This window comes from Anomaloglossus baeobatrachus, chromosome 1 (genome assembly GCF_048569485.1).
Source record: "Anomaloglossus baeobatrachus isolate aAnoBae1 chromosome 1, aAnoBae1.hap1, whole genome shotgun sequence".
Lineage (NCBI taxonomy): Eukaryota > Metazoa > Chordata > Amphibia > Anura > Aromobatidae > Anomaloglossus > Anomaloglossus baeobatrachus.
This window is the reverse complement of record NC_134353.1, coordinates 761,542,129-761,558,607: the sequence shown is the minus strand read 5'-3', so window position 1 is coordinate 761,558,607 and position 16,479 is coordinate 761,542,129. Positions and strand designations below refer to the sequence as shown.

Below are 16,479 nucleotides of genomic sequence, written 5' to 3'. Positions count from 1 at the left end.
GCAACTAAAAAATTGCGGCCACCACCACTGATCTCTTATATATAGAGTATATATAGCATTCTAGAATACTGTATCTAAGAGCCCAGGGCACGTTGTATAACGTAAAAAGCACTTTTACTATACTCACCTGGGGTGCAGTCTGATCCGATGGGTGCCATTGATCTCCGATCCGGCGCCTCCTCTCTGCTGCGATTGCCGTCCTCCTTCTTCGCAGGCCACTGTACGTGATGCGTCATACGCGTCCAGATCAAAGTGTGCCTGCTCAGGACCACAATGCCGGCTTTTGTGAATGACGTAGGACGCGACATGCACACATGTCTGCGACGAAGGATGATTGCAATCGCAGCAGAATGGAGGCGCCGGACCGGAGAGCAGCGACACCCATCAGACCGGACTGCCCCCTAGGTGAGTATAGTAAAAGTGTTTTTTTATGTTAGACAGAGCGGCCTGGGCTCTTATATACAGTATTCTGGAATGCTGTACGGTATTCTGGAATGCTGTATAGAAGAACTCACTGGTGGTGGCCACAGCTTATAGTCGCCAAATCTGGTGACACACTTCTTAAAGGGAACTTATCATTAATGGGGGTATGTCTTCTGAAGATCGAAAGAACAGTGGTAGTAGGTGATAGTGCACAGACATGACCAGCGCTCAGCGTTAGTCTCTATCCATACTGGATACCTATACTTGTAATTGTTTCCCGAGGGATTAACCGTTAATGCTCTCGTCTACCCTGTACACATATGCAGTATTCTTATAAAATCATTTTTTTTCTTTATAGACATCAGCTCTGATTTGCTCAATGAGCTCCCGGAAGAAACCAAAGGTGATGTGTTAGTAGAAGGCCTTTAGTTTTCATGATTTGACCTTACTCGCTTGACTTCAGGGAGTGCATCGCCCATTGCAAAGACTCTTATCCATAAGCAACGTCCTGGAAAGCTGGAGCAATTTACCCTCAGTTTATCGGCTTCTCTGCTCTTTTATACTATGTTTTGCTCATGATGTACCATGTTATTTCCTCCTAAGGAGGACCATTTGCTGTGAATGCAGGTGCATAATGTCTTGTAAGCACAATCATTGCACCACTAGTACGGTGTAATGTCTGTCTTGTGTGAAAAAAAAATGGGTAGCATAGTTCTTTAAAAAGAAACTGTCAGCACATTGTTACGTATGGAAGTAGTGGTACCACTGTATAGGTATTTGTCCCTCAAAAATGTTACCCTTTTTTGTAGAGATCCAATGCGCCACTCATGAGAAATCTACAGTAGAAGTCATATGCAAATCAGGCTGGAAGTGCACTGGGGGTGTGTCAGTGTATTTAGAAGAAGCCCCCCCGGTGCACTGACACGCCCCCCGGTGCACTGACACGCCCCCCGGTGCACTGACACGCCCCCTGGTGCACTGACACGCCCCCTGGTGCACTGACACGCCCCCCGGTGCACTGACACGCCCCCCGGTGCACTGACACGCCCCCCGGTGCACTGACACGCCCCCCGGTGCACTGACACGCCCCCCGGTGCACTGACACGCCCCCCGGTGCACTGACACGCCCCCCAGGGCACTGACACGCCCCCGGTGCACTTCCAGCGTGATTTACATATGGCTTCTTCAGTACATTTCTCATGACTGGTACAACGGATCTCTATATTATTGAGAGACAGGCTCTTATAGTTGTACCTCTATTTCTATATGTACAAATGTGCTGATGGGTTTCCCTTAGGATGACATGAGAATACTCATCTGTACATATGTGTGTCCTTTCCTAAAGCTGCAATGTTTGTTTTTGTTTGTTTGTTTATATAAAAAAATTACTTAAGTGTTTACTACCCTTAAAGGGAAGCTATCAATTTATTTTTGCTATGTAATCTGACAGCAGCATGAAGTAGGAGCAGAGAGCCTGAGTCCAGCAATGTATCACTTACTGGACTGCTTGGTGCAGTTTTGCTACAATCCTGTTTTTTTTTTTTGTAGATATAGCAGTGCTCAAATTGCTGAGCGGTGTATAACCCTTCTCACACCTCTGGCAGGCAGCCTCCTGCATGCATTGTGAGCAAGCTGGCAATCAGTGATGGTGGGGGAGTTACACAAATTAGATTCTGGCCTGAGACCTAGACCTCTAATGATAATCTCCTGCTGATAAAACACTGATTGTATTGAACCTACAGCACACAGCCCAGTAAGTGACATATCCCTGGAATCAGGGACTCAACACCTACATTATACTGCTCACAGATTAAATTGCAAAACCTGCTGACAGATTCCCTTTAAAGGACCAGTATTCTTCTACATTGGTGTTTGTTTCTGTTATCAATGTATAACCATACATATTGTAACCTCACTTAAGGTGGCAGGTCTTCAGCAATAACAAGACAAAATAAATCCTATCACGAATTGTGGGGAAATCAGTTTTTCTTTTTGTTTTGCGTAGTAAACAGCAAGAATAGTCTAATATTATTTCCTCTAGCTCCTGTGAATGAGAATCCCCCATTGCTATACATTGGTGTTCGCCAAGATCCAGAGGGTTCTAGTTTAATAGCAATAACACCATTGGAGCTTAGAGGGAACGTTTACTGAGATCAATGTATGTGTTTTGTGTCCTTTGTTTTCCATACTAACAATAGCACTACCCTATGTAACATGGGTCTTACTGGCACCATTGTTGTACCAGGCATAAAATAACCCCCAAAAATCATATAAAACCACAGATGGCAAAGCTAAGGGGCAGTCTACGTCATCATTATTTGAACAAATGTGTTAGAGGCCTGGTTCTCCTCTTGTTAGTGCCGCCTTCCTCAGTTCTCACAATACCAGTTGATGTGTTGCCCTATGACCAGACCTGTCCATAAGTTAAAAAATACTGCGCATGGAAAGCTCATTTTCAGTTGGAGGAGACTGATGGACCGGTCTGGTCATAGGAAAATGCATGAACTGGTATTGTGAGAACAGGAACAGTGCAGTCTGTGGGGAAGGTGGCTCTAACAAAGAGGACAACCTGTAATACTTATATATTGGCATGTGCTATAACGTTATGGCCCCAACCTACTGCATGGGCACCAACGTTCCATTCATGGTCAATGGGACTTCTGGGGATAACTTGTAATCTTGATACAAAGGCTGTTTCCCCCGAATATAAGACCTACCCCGAAAATAAGCCCTTGTAGGATTTATTTGTTGACAGGAATCTGACATCAGGTTTTTATACCCCAAACTAATGTCACGTATCTAGTGTTGCATTGTTTGAATAAATATTTGCCTTTAGTAATCCTTGCAATCCATCAATAAAATCGTATACAAATGACTGCAATTACAGCTCTCCGACGCCTCTACCTAATTTCCACCCTCTGCCTGATTCTTGTCAGTGACTCTTCTGTGACCTGCTTTCCGTAGTGAGATCTATCGCCAGCACCATTTATTTCCTGGGGCGGCACACACGCAGATTTATAGTCTGACTCTCACAAAGTCATCAGGTCCTTGCTGATCATAAAACGCCTCAGGCAATAATGGTGGACAGAGGTCTCGCTAAAAGCAGGTCACTGAGAGAAGGGTGATCTGTCAATCACTGAGAGAAGACAGGCAACCAAGAGACGGGAGAGCGGGCAGGAGAACCACAAGGGCAGTTTGCCACTCTGCTGAACTTGCAACTCATTTACATAAGATTTCTTGAAAATGGAAATGGTGTCCACCACTTTTACATTGACGGCCTATCCTTAGGATAGGTCGTCAATATATGATCGGTAGGGGTCTGACACTCCACACCTCCGCCATTCTCGGTCCCGGCGATGGCAGCAGGCAGCCGGAAAATTCTCAGTTCTCGAGCTGCACCGTCAACCGATAGAAGCCGCAGGTCCGCCTCCCATTCAAATCAATAGGAAGTGGATGTGCAGTACCCGACCGCTATCAGAAGACGGGTCAGCTTGAGAACTGAGCATTTCAGGCTGCCTGCTACCACTGGAACAGAGGACAGCTGATCAATAGGGTTGCGGGGTGTCAGACCCTGACCAATCATAATACTAGGCGGTCATTATTGGAAAAAGTAGTGCCCAACCTCTTTAAAGCAACATTACATACATGACATATAGTTTGGGGTATAAAAAAATGGATGACAGGTTACAATTTAAAGTAATATAATGTGTGTGTGTGTGTATATGTATATAGAGTACAGCTTGATTATTTATGAAGCACTGGGGCGCAATATTTTGCATGTTTACTTTTGAAGGGAAAACCGGAACTACTGCTCCTTAATAATACGTGCCTGAGGAAAGGACCGCAGTCCTGACTTAATGAAGATAGAGACCTCAGCACCCAAAGGACCTTAAAGAAAGGATCTAGATGCAATAAGTGAATATTTATGGTGATCCAGCAAGAAAAAGTCCAACGTTTCGACCAACAGCAGTCTTTATCAAGGACATTCAAAGTGCAATGGGTATAAATCAGATTATCATAAACAAGCCAGCAGAAGTACCATAAGGATATCAGGTGAACAATTGCATTGACGTATAGGAGGTGGAGACTGGCGGTGTGGGAGAGCCGGGCGTACGGAGGATGCGGCTGTCAGATATCCTTTTGATAATCTTCATTTTCCATGTTTTCCTCATGGCGTGGCTTATTTTGTTGTAAATATGTCAGCTTTACATTTTGTACTCCAGTTCCGATAGGTTGTTCATTATGGAAATGTTTTCTAAAGGATAAATTGTTGACGATGGAAATCTAGCACTTGCACTAAATTGACACTATACCTGTGCACTTATGTTATTAAATAGCAATAAATACACTATCAAAAGCATTTCACTTACAAGAGAACTATATGGCTGTTTGCAACATTTCCCACTAAAATGGTTTTACTAATGGGATCGGTGGTGATTAGCGATTGCTTTATCTTACCAATGGCTTGGCATGATGAGACAATTGCTTTAAGGCCTCGCCCCCACGATTATTATATCAGACGAGTGCTATCCAATTTTCTTTTTTTATCAGATCGCACTCTGATTAATATGTAATGTGTGGGTGCTGATCTTTGTTTTTTTCTCATACTAATTCAGCATAAAACAAAAATTCGAGCATGCTGCGTGAGGCAGCGCAAATCGGACGAGACTCGCTCATTCAAGACTGGGTGCGTCTGTGGATGCTCCCCCATTCAAGTCTGTGGGTGCACATCAAAGTGCAATCTGATTTCCGCGGACTTAAGGTGGTGTCACACATAGCGACAACGACATCGCTGCTAAGTCACCATTTTCTGTGATGTAGCAGTGACGTCCCGTCGCTGTCGCTGTGTGTGACATCCAGCAACGCTCTCACGCTGTCAGTGCCGGCTCCCTGCATACGTAGCTAGAGTACACATCGGGTAATTAACCCGATGTGTACTCAGGCTAGGAGTGCAGGGAACAGGGAGCCGGCACTGACAGCGTGAGAGCGGCAGATGCTAGTAACTAAGGTAAATATCGGGTAACCAAGAGAAGTGCTTTCCTTGGTTACCCGATATTTACCTTAGTTACGCTTCCACGCATCGCTGGGGGCTGGTCACTGGTGAGATATGCCTGTTTGACAGCTCACCAGCGACCATGTAACGACGCAGCAGCGATCCTGATAAGGTCAGATCGCTGGTCATGATCGCTGTTGCGTCGCTATGTGTGACACTACCTTTACTGTATGGAGATGTAGACATTTTGTTCTCTATCTTCTCAGTGTGCTCCAGTTCATCCAAGAGAATAAGATCTTCTCTCAGATGTTAGAATCTAGTCGTGTGACCCTCCCCTAATGGAGTTATTTGGTGTTTAGTAGTAAGTCCTATACGAGGAGATAACTTACTGAATATCGGATCCCCCACTCTTGACACTTGGGCTACAGAGGGCTCTTCTTGTATGGAGCGATGATCCTACATGGGCACCAATGTTCCATTGATGGTCTGTAGGACACTTGTATTCAGGCTATAAACCCCTTATTACTGCAGTGACGGCTACTGAAACTGAAACCCATGTATTGCTAATATCTGTTATTCTATTAGCATGCCAAGCTTAATGCAACAAAACATTATGCAACTATTCTTCGTTTACTTGCCTAAAACTAACATTCAGTGCCTTTCCCATGTAATACATTTTATTCTGTTCCTTCTGGTTATTATCTCAGTAGAGCGATGCACAGATACATTTTATCAGATATTTTTTTTCGTTATGAATGGGTATAATCCACCCTCTGCATTGGATGGGCTTGGCATGTGGACTACAAGTTCCAGCTAGCAGAGGGCACATGAGATTTCTGTATTTATTTGTCATTGTCCGTGTGTCATTTTCATTGCTTTTTTTTGTCATTTCCTGTGGCTATGGGTTTTTTTTTTTAATTTTCTCAATTGGATTTAATAAAATTTCTTTTACATAATGCAGTAGACTGATTTATTCCCGATCCTAATTTAGAAAGTTTTATGTATTTTGTAGTGTATGGCACAAAGAGTCCAAAGTCTCATTTAGGATAAAAGCTATATTAATATCTACAGATATAATCTATATAGTATATGGTCTAAAGGCTCAGACAATGGGAAGAAGTTTGTAGGTCTTCACTTGTTTTGTGAGGTTTAAACAGCAATTTGCCCTCTGTAATGTAGTTAGATTATGACTCGCCTTGTCCTAGGGGTGGGAAGCAGACTAGCACGCTGTGCAAAACAAAAAAGGCAAAATGCTCCCTATACCATGTGCTTGGTTTAGAATACGCATTACTTTGGTAAGTACACTCTGAGTTTCCTTGTGATGTGACCTCTACTGCTACTTCTACAGTCTTCTTCATACAGTACAGGGGCCAAAGGTGTCTCCAGAAACCGTGACTTGGCCAGAGAGTGGCCCCATATACAATGTGCACTATCCAGAGAGTGCCCCCATATACCTTGTGCACTATCAAGAGAGTGCCCCCATATACCGTGTGCACTAGGCGGAGAGTGCCCCCATATACCGTGTGCACTAGCTGGAGAGTGCCCCGATATACCGTGTGCACTAGCCGGAGAGTGCCCCGATATACCGTGTGCACTAGCCGGAGAGTGCCCCGATATACCGTGTGCACTAGCCGGAGAGTGCCCCGATATACCGTGTGCACTAGCCGGAGAGTGCCCCGATATACCGTGTGCACTAGCCGGAGAGTGCCCCCATATACCGTGTGCACTAGCCGGAGAGTGCCCCCATATACCGTGTGCACTAGCCGGAGAGTGCCCCCATATACCGTGTGCACTAGCCGGAGAGTGCCCCGATATACCGTGTGCACTAGCCGGAGAGTGCCCCGATATACCGTGTGCACTAGCCGGAGAGTGCCCCCATATACCGTGTGCACTAGCCGGAGAGTGCCCCCATATACCGTGTGCACTAGCCGGAGAGTGCCCCCATATACCGTGTGCACTGTTTAATGTGTCTTGAGAAGCAGTGTGCTAGCCAGAGTTTGCCCCCATATCCAATACAGCGAGTCCCTCCATAAATAGTGCTTCTATTAACAGTGTCCTGGCTAAAGAGTGACTTTTATTCAGTGCATAGGCTGAAGAATGTGACCAGAAATAGTAACCTAGCCAGGAAGTGCCCCTTAAGTACACTTACCATAACACCACCCAATGTCCAATGCTCTGGCCAGAGAAGTACCTATATACAGTGTGTGATCTTGTAGCACACTAAGAAACCGTTCTTGGGCCAGTTTCAGGAATACATGAATCCCAATCCATGTGGGCCGACCGTGGTCTCCAGACTTGAATGTCACAACCTCTCTGTTGCCTATGGAGCAGCGATTTTGGGTCTGGACCTCTCTACATCATGGACCTCTCTACATCATGGACCTCTCTACATCATGGACCTCTCTACATCATGGACCTCTCTACATCATGGACCTCTCTACATCATGGACCTCTCTACATCATGGACCTCTCTACATCATGGACCTCTCTACATCATGGACCTCTCTACATCATGGACCTCTCTACATCATGGACCTCTCTACATCATGGACCTCTCTATCCAACGTAAGGCCATGTCCTGACGTTTTTTGAGGTTCAAAAACTGCCTCAAAAATAGTTTAACTCAAAGACTCTTTATTTCAATCCACTTTGTGGTTCATATGTTTGGTTTTTTTTATTTCTGCTTTTGAAAAATGTCTGGAGGGAATAATGAAGTTCTGAAGGCTGCAACCCTCTCCTGTCAGCTTTACCTTGGCTGGTTATCAAAAATAGTTGTTTTTTTTAAATTATTCCTTATCCACATATGCTTGCAGGGCAGTTGCCCCTGTTTTGCAGCTCCCTAGACCTTTCTGCGACCATTTTACAGCACAGAAGTTTGGGACTAATAATAATAATAATCATCATCATCTTTATTTCTATAGTGCCAACATATTCATCAGCTGTAAAAGTAGCAACAAATCCAGCTCACAATCTCTGCATCCACTCTCTAATTAGAGCTCGAACAAAGGCCCTGCCACGGCCTGACAACCGAACAAGTAACACAGGAAAGTCCAGCTCAAATGAACAATTTCTTTATTTCTTGAGAATTTCAAGTACACGGGACATCAACATTTTCACAAGGAAGCCGCTATAATGGCATATGCATCAACGCGTTTCTAGTTTGTTTCCACCCTAGAACGCGCAACCATAGAAATCAACCATAGAAAACAAGTAACCTATCAGGCCTGCGAGGTCCCAGGTATGCGTTCTAGGGTTAATCATAATTTGCCCAGGGGCGTCAGAAAAGGTAATCGCGGGCCGCATGCAGCCTGGGGGCTGGAGATTCCCCACTTCTGTTCTAAAGCTGGTGTCACACATAACGACGACGACGACAACGACGTCGCTGCTACGTCACCATTTTCTGTGACGTTGCAGCGACGTCCCGTCGCTGTCGCTGTGTGTGACATCCAGCAACGACCTGGCCCCTGCTGTGAGGTCGCCGGTCGTTGCTGAATGTCCAGCTTCATTTTTTGGTCGTCACTCTACCGCTGTGACACACACATCGCTGTGTGTGACAGCGAGAGAGCGACAAAATGAAGCGATCAGGAGCCGGCACTGGCAGCTGCGGTAAGCTGTAACCAGCGTAAACATCGGGTAACCAAGGGAAGACCTTTCCCTGGTTACCCGATGTTTACGCTGGTTACCAGCCTCCGCTCTTGCTGCCAGTGCCGGCTCCTGCACTGTGACATGTGGCTGCAGTACGCATCGGGTAATTAACCCGATGTATACTGTAGCAAGGAGAGCAAGGAGCCAGCGCTAAGCAGTGCGCGCGGCTCCCTGCTCTCTGCACTGTGACATGTAGCTGCAGCACACATCGGGTTAATTAACCCGATGTGTGCTGCAGGAGAGCAAGGAGCCAGCGCTAAGCGCGGCTCCCTGCTCTCTGAACTGTGACATGTAGCTGCAGCACACATCGGGTTAATTAACCCGATGTGTGCTGCAGGAGAGCAAGGAGCCAGCGCTAAGCGCGGCTCCCTGCTCTCTGAACATGTAGCACAGCGACCTTATGATCGCTGCTTCTGCTGTGTTTGACAGCTAAGCAGCGATCATAACAGCGACTTACAAGGTCGCTGTTACGTCACCGAAAATGGTGACGTAACAGCGACGTCGTTGTCGCTGTCGTTTAGTGTGACACCAGCTTAAGAGGTAGTGGAGAGGCTCTATGTAAATTGACTTTGATTAGGGAGGGTGATAGGCCACCCTAAAAAGATGTATTGTTAGGGAGCGTCTGAAGTTAGGTTGTGGATAGTCCTAGTTTCTTGGGGTAGAGCATTCCAGAGGATTGGTGCAGCTCAGGAGAAGTCTTGGAGTCGGGAGTGGGAGGTTCGGATTAGTGTGGATGTTAGTCAAACGTTGTTTGCAAAGCATGATGTCTCACACCCCATCATGTCACACACTCCATCATTTAAGAAATAACGTCTGGAGCACCATTCTAAGTCTGAACTGGGTGCAAAAACCCTAAAAAACCCTTCACTATATAAAGAGAAGGGCTGCACACCAGTTCATTCACTGAATGAATTTAAGAGAGGATGGATGCTTTTCTTGATAGCAAAAGTATAGAAGGTTATAAATAGCATAATCTTACAGGTAGATAGAAGAGCGACCAAGATTATTAGAGGAATGGGTGGGCTGCAACACCAAGACAGGTTATTAAACTTGGGGTTATTTAGTTTGGAAAAACAAAGGCTTAGGGGGGATCTAATCACAATGTATAAACATATGAGGGGACAGTACAGAGACCTTTCCAAAGATCTTTTTACACCTAGGCCTGCGACTGGAATACGGGGGCATCCGCTACGTCTTGAGGAAAGAAGGTTTAATCATAATCACAGACGAAGATTCTTTACTGTACGAGCAGTGAGACTATGGAACTCTCTGCCGCATGGTGTTGTAATGAGTGATTCACTACTAACATTTAAGCAGAGCCTGGATGCCTTTCTTGAAAAATTTAATATTACCAGTTATGTATATTAGATTTTATAACAGGGTATTGATCCAGGGAACTAGTCTGATTGCGGTATGTGGAGTCAGGAAGGAATTTTTTCCCCATTGGAACTTGTCTGACACATTGGGGGGTTTTTTGCCTTCCTCCGGATCAACATGTTAGCCTACGGGTTGAACTAGATGGACTTAGAGTCTCCCTTCACCCTTAAAAACTATGAAACTATGACAGTGCAAAGGGAATAAATGTAAAGCAGAAACTGCTGTATGAATACTGACATGAAAAATACAATAGCTACATGTAGAAATGAAAGTATAAAAATGGAATCTGCATAAATGCCAAGAATAAGGAGAAATTTGGCTATTGAATTGATCAATAGAACAGAGCCCCAATGCCTCTTCACGGTATTCTCTACATTGGGGTCCCTAGCTTGTGTGTGTCCTCTCACGCAGTTAAAAAACACTTACCGTGTATGGGAAGCTGAGACCCCGGCTATATATGCGTATAATGTGGACTGGCAATAGGTGTGCGTGGGGCCGGGTTCACAAATATAATTTTACTACATATCGTTTTTGGTCTTTTACCAGCACAGCACATTGCAACATGCAACTTATGTGCTTTAACAAGTATACTGCTTATTCTATTTTTCTGCATGAATTTATGGCCCCCTACTTGTGTATACATATTTCATGAGCTTCTATCATGTTGTGCTATGTATATTTAGTCATCCGTCCCATGACACATGATACATTGGACTAAAAATCATGGTATATGAGATGAATATCCTTTTTTAAAACCATTATTTTAGATTTGAACTTACCTGACGCCTGTACAAATGGTCGCATCTAGTCAGGCATGCTATTCCTGAATAATATGGATCATATTATTCTCAAGCAATAATACCATAGATGTACTGTACATATTGTATACTTACCGTTCTCTTTTCATACCATTTTGTTCTAGTTTAAGACTTTGTGCCACAATTATTATAAATATGTTCCCTTAATATAGAGAGCCTCACCACGGAGATCCTGTTGTTGCATAGAGGCACGTCTGCCTATAAGGTGTCATTATTCTATATATTCGTCTGTATCATACTTGTGGATTTACCCTTTGATGCTATAATTATTGTAACCCCAGTCTGTGCGCTGGTTTTTCTTTTTCCTTTATTGTATATTTTATACACTTTTATTATTTTCACTGATTATTTTTTCTATCTACACAGATAACTTACCTGTTAAGAAAGGCCTAACAATAGGCCGAAACGTTGGGTGACATTTATTGCGGATATTCATTTTGTTAATTTTAATTTAAAACACCATACAATTTTTCTGGATTTTCTTTTGGTGCTATAGTCTATACTTTCCTACACACCCCATCATCACACACAGGGCAGCAGAGCGGAGCACACCCCATCATCACACACAGGGCAGCAGAGCGGAGCACACCCCATCATGTCACACACACAGGGCAGCAGAGCGGAGCACACCCCATCATCACACACACAGGGCAGCAGAGCGGAGCACACCCCATCATCACACACACACAGGGCAGCAGAGCGGAGCACACCCCATCATCACACACAGGGCAGCAGAGCGGAGCACACCCCATCATCACACACAGGGCAGCAGAGCGGAGCACACCCCATCATCACACACAGGGCAGCAGAGCGGAGCACACCCCATCATGTCACACACACAGGGCAGCAGAGCGGAGCACACCCCATCATCACACACACAGGGCAGCAGAGCGGAGCACACCCCCATCATCACACACAGGGCAGCAGAGCAGAGCACACCCCATCATCACACACAGGGCAGCAGAGCGGAGCACACCCCATCATCACACACACAGGGCAGCAGAGCGGAGCGCACCCCCATCATCACACACAGGGCAGCAGAGCAGAGCACACCCCATCATCACACACAGGGCAGCAGAGCGGAGCACACCCCCATCATCACACACAGGGCAGCAGAGCGGAGCACACCCCATCATCACACACACAGGGCAGCAGAGCGGAGCGCACCCCATTATGTCACACATAGGGCAGCAGAGCGGAGCACACCCCATCATCACACACAGGCCGCAGAGCGGAGCACACCCCATCATGTCACACACAGGGCACAGAGCGGAGCACACCCCATCATCACACACACAGGGCAGCAGAGCGGAGCACACCCCATCATCACACACAGGGCAGCAGAGCGGAGCACACCCCATCATCACACACACACAGGGCAGCAGAGCGGAGCACACCCCATCATCACACACACACAGGGCAGCAGAGCGGAGCACACCCCATCATGTCACACACAGGGCAGCAGAGCGGAGCACACCCCATCATCACACACACAGGGCAGCAGAGCGGAGCACACCCCATCATCACACACACAGGGCAGCAGAGCGGAGCACACCCCATCATCACACACAGGGCAGCAGAGCGGAGCACACCCCATCATCACACACACAGGGCAGCAGAGCGGAGCACACCCCATCATCACACACAGGGCAGCAGAGCGGAGCACACCCCATCATCACACACAGGGCAGCAGAGTGGAGCACACCCCATCATCACACACACACAGGGCAGCAGAGCGGAGCGCACCCCATCATCACACACAGGGCAGCAGAGCGGAGCACACCCCATCATCACACACACAGGGCAGCAGAGCGGAGCACTCCCCATCATCACACACAGGGCAGCAGAGCGGAGCACACCCCATCATCACACACAGGGCAGCAGAGCGGAGCACACCCCATCATGTCACACACAGGGCAGCAGAGCGGAGCACACCCCATCATCACACACACAGGGCAGCAGAGCGGAGCACACCCCATCATCACACACAGGGCAGCAGAGCGGAGCACACCCTATCATCACACACACAGGGCAGCAGAGCGGAGCACACCCCATCATCACACACAGGGCAGCAGAACGGAGCACACCCCATCATCACACACACACAGGGCAGCAGAGCGGAGCACACCCCATCATGTCATACACAGGGCAGCAGAGCGGAGCGCAACCCATCATCACACACACAGGGCAGCAGAACGGAGCACACCCCATCATGTCACACACAGGGCAGCAGAGCGGAGCGCACCCCATCATCACACACACAGGGCAGCAGAGCGGAGCACACCCCATCATGTCACACACAGGGCAGCAGAGTGGAGCACACCCCATCATCACACACAGGGCAGCAGAGCGGAGCACACCCCATCATCACACACAGGGCAGCAGAGCGGAGCGCACCCCATCATGTCACACACAGGGCAGCAGAGCGGAGCACACCCCATCATCACACACAGGGCAGCTGAGCGGAGCACACCCCATCATCACACACACACAGGGCAGCAGAGCGGAGCACACCCCATCATCACACACACAGGGCAGCAGAGCGGAGCACACCCCATCATCACACACAGGGCAGCAGAGCGGAGCACACCCCATCATCACACACACAGGGCACAGAGCGGAGCACACCCCATCATCACACACAGGGCACAGAGCGGAGCACACCCCATCATCACACACACAGGGCACAGAGCGGAGCACACCCCATCATCACACACAGGGCACAGAGCGGAGCACACCCCATCATCACACACAGGGCAGCAGAGCGGAGCACACCTCATCATCACACACACAGGGCACAGAGCGGAGCACACCCCATCATCACACACAGGGCAGCAGAGCGGAGCACACCCCATCATCACACACACAGGGCACAGAGCGGAGCACACCCCATCATCACACACACAGGGCACAGAGCGGAGCACACCCCATCATCACACACACAGGGCAGCAGAGCGGAGCGCACCCCATCATCACACACAGGGCAGCAGAGCGGAGCACACCCCATCATCACACACAGGGCAGCAGAGCGGAGCACACCCCATCATCACACACAGGGCAGCAGAGCGGAGCACACCCCATCATCACACACAGGGCAGCAGAGCGGAGCACACCCCATCATCACACACAGGGCAGCAGAGCGGAGCGCACTCCATCATCACACACACAGGGCACAGAGCGGAGCACACCCCATCATCACACACAGGGCAGCAGAGCGGAGCACACCCCATCATCACACACACAGGGCACAGAGCGGAGCACACCCCATCATCACACACAGGGCAGCAGAGCGGAGCATACCCCATCATCACACACACAGGGCAGCAGAGCGGAGCACACCCCATCATCACACACAGGGCACAGAGCGGAGCACACCCCATCATCACACACACAGGGCACAGAGCGGAGCACACCCCATCATCACACACAGGGCAGCAGAGCGGAGCACACCCCATCATCACACACACAGGGCAGCAGAGCGGAGCGCACCCCATCATCACACACAGGGCACAGAGCGGAGCACACCCCATCATCACACACACAGGGCACAGAGCGGAGCACACCCCATCATCACACACAGGGCAGCAGAGCGGAGCACACCCCATCATCACACACACAGGGCACAGAGCGGAGCACACCCCATCATCACACACACAGGGCACAGAGCGGAGCACACCCCATCATCACACACACAGGGCAGCAGAGCGGAGCGCACCCCATCATCACACACAGGGCAGCAGAGCGGAGCACACCCCATCATCACACACACACAGGGCAGCAGAGCGGAGCACACCCCATCATCACACACAGGGCAGCAGAGCGGAGCGCACTCCATCATCACACACACAGGGCACAGAGCGGAGCACACCCCATCATCACACACAGGGCAGCAGAGCGGAGCACACCCCATCATCACACACACAGGGCACAGAGCGGAGCACACCCCATCATCACACACACAGGGCACAGAGCGGAGCACACCCCATCATCACACACACAGGGCAGCAGAGCGGAGCGCACCCCATCATCACACACAGGGCAGCAGAGCGGAGCACACCCCATCATCACACACACAGGGCAGTAGAGCGGAGCACACCCCATCATGTCACACACAGGGCACAGAGCGGAGCACACCCCATCATCACACACACAGGGCAGCAGAACGGAGCACACCCCATCATGTCACACACACAGGGCAGCAGAGCGGAGCACACCCCATCATCACACACAGGGCAGCAGAGCGGCGCACACCCCATCATCACACACACAGGGCAGTAGAGCGGAGCACACCCCATCATGTCACACACAGGGCACAGAGCGGAGCACACCCCATCATCACACACACAGGGCAGCAGAACGGAGCACACCCCATCATGTCACACACACAGGGCAGCAGAGCGGAGCACACCCCATCATCACACACAGGGCAGCAGAGCGGAGCACACCCCATCATCACACACACAGGGCAGTAGAGCGGAGCACACCCCATCATCACACACACAGGGCAGCAGAGCGGAGCACACCCCATCATGTCACACACAGGGCACAGAGCGGAGCACACCCCATCATCACACACACAGGGCACAGAGCGGAGCGCACCCCATCATGTCACACACAGGGCACAGAGCGGAGCGCACCCCATCATGTCACACACAGGGCACAGAGCGGAGCGCACCCCATCATCACACACAGGGCACAGAGCGGAGCACACCCCATCATCACACACACAGGGCACAGAGCGGAGCGCACCCCATCATCACACACAGGGCAGCAGAGCGGAGCGCACCCCATCATCACACACACAGGGCACAGAGCGGAGCACACCCCATCATCACACACACAGGGCAGCAGAGCGGAGCACACCCCATCATCACACACACAGGGCACAGAGCGGAGCGCACCCCATCATCACACACAGGGCAGCAGAGCGGAGCGCACCCCATCATCACACACACAGGGCACAGAGCGGAGCGCACCCCATCATCACACACACAGGGCAGCAGAGCGGAGCGCACCCCATCATCACACAGGGCAGCAGAGCGGAGCACACCCCATCATCACACACAGGGCAGCAGAGCAGAGCACACCCCATCATCACACACAGGGCACAGAGCGGAGCGCACCCCATCATCACACACACAGGGCACAGAGCGGAGCACACCCCATCATCACACACACAGGGCAGCAGAGCGGAGCGCACCCCATCATCACACAGGGCAGCAG

General features: G+C 49.3%; 1 protein-coding gene across 1 annotated transcript in view; it reads left to right on the top strand.

Annotated features, from left to right (window-relative positions):
* VSIG10 (V-set and immunoglobulin domain containing 10) overlaps positions 1-5,338 on the top strand; it is a 55,116-nt gene extending 49,778 nt beyond the window's left edge. Inside the window, 1 exon segment of the mRNA XM_075324151.1 lies at positions 782-5,338. Coding sequence (XP_075180266.1) covers positions 782-852 — 71 coding nt within the window. The 3' untranslated portion in view covers positions 853-5,338.
* The last annotated feature ends 11,141 nt before the right edge of the window (positions 5,339-16,479 follow it).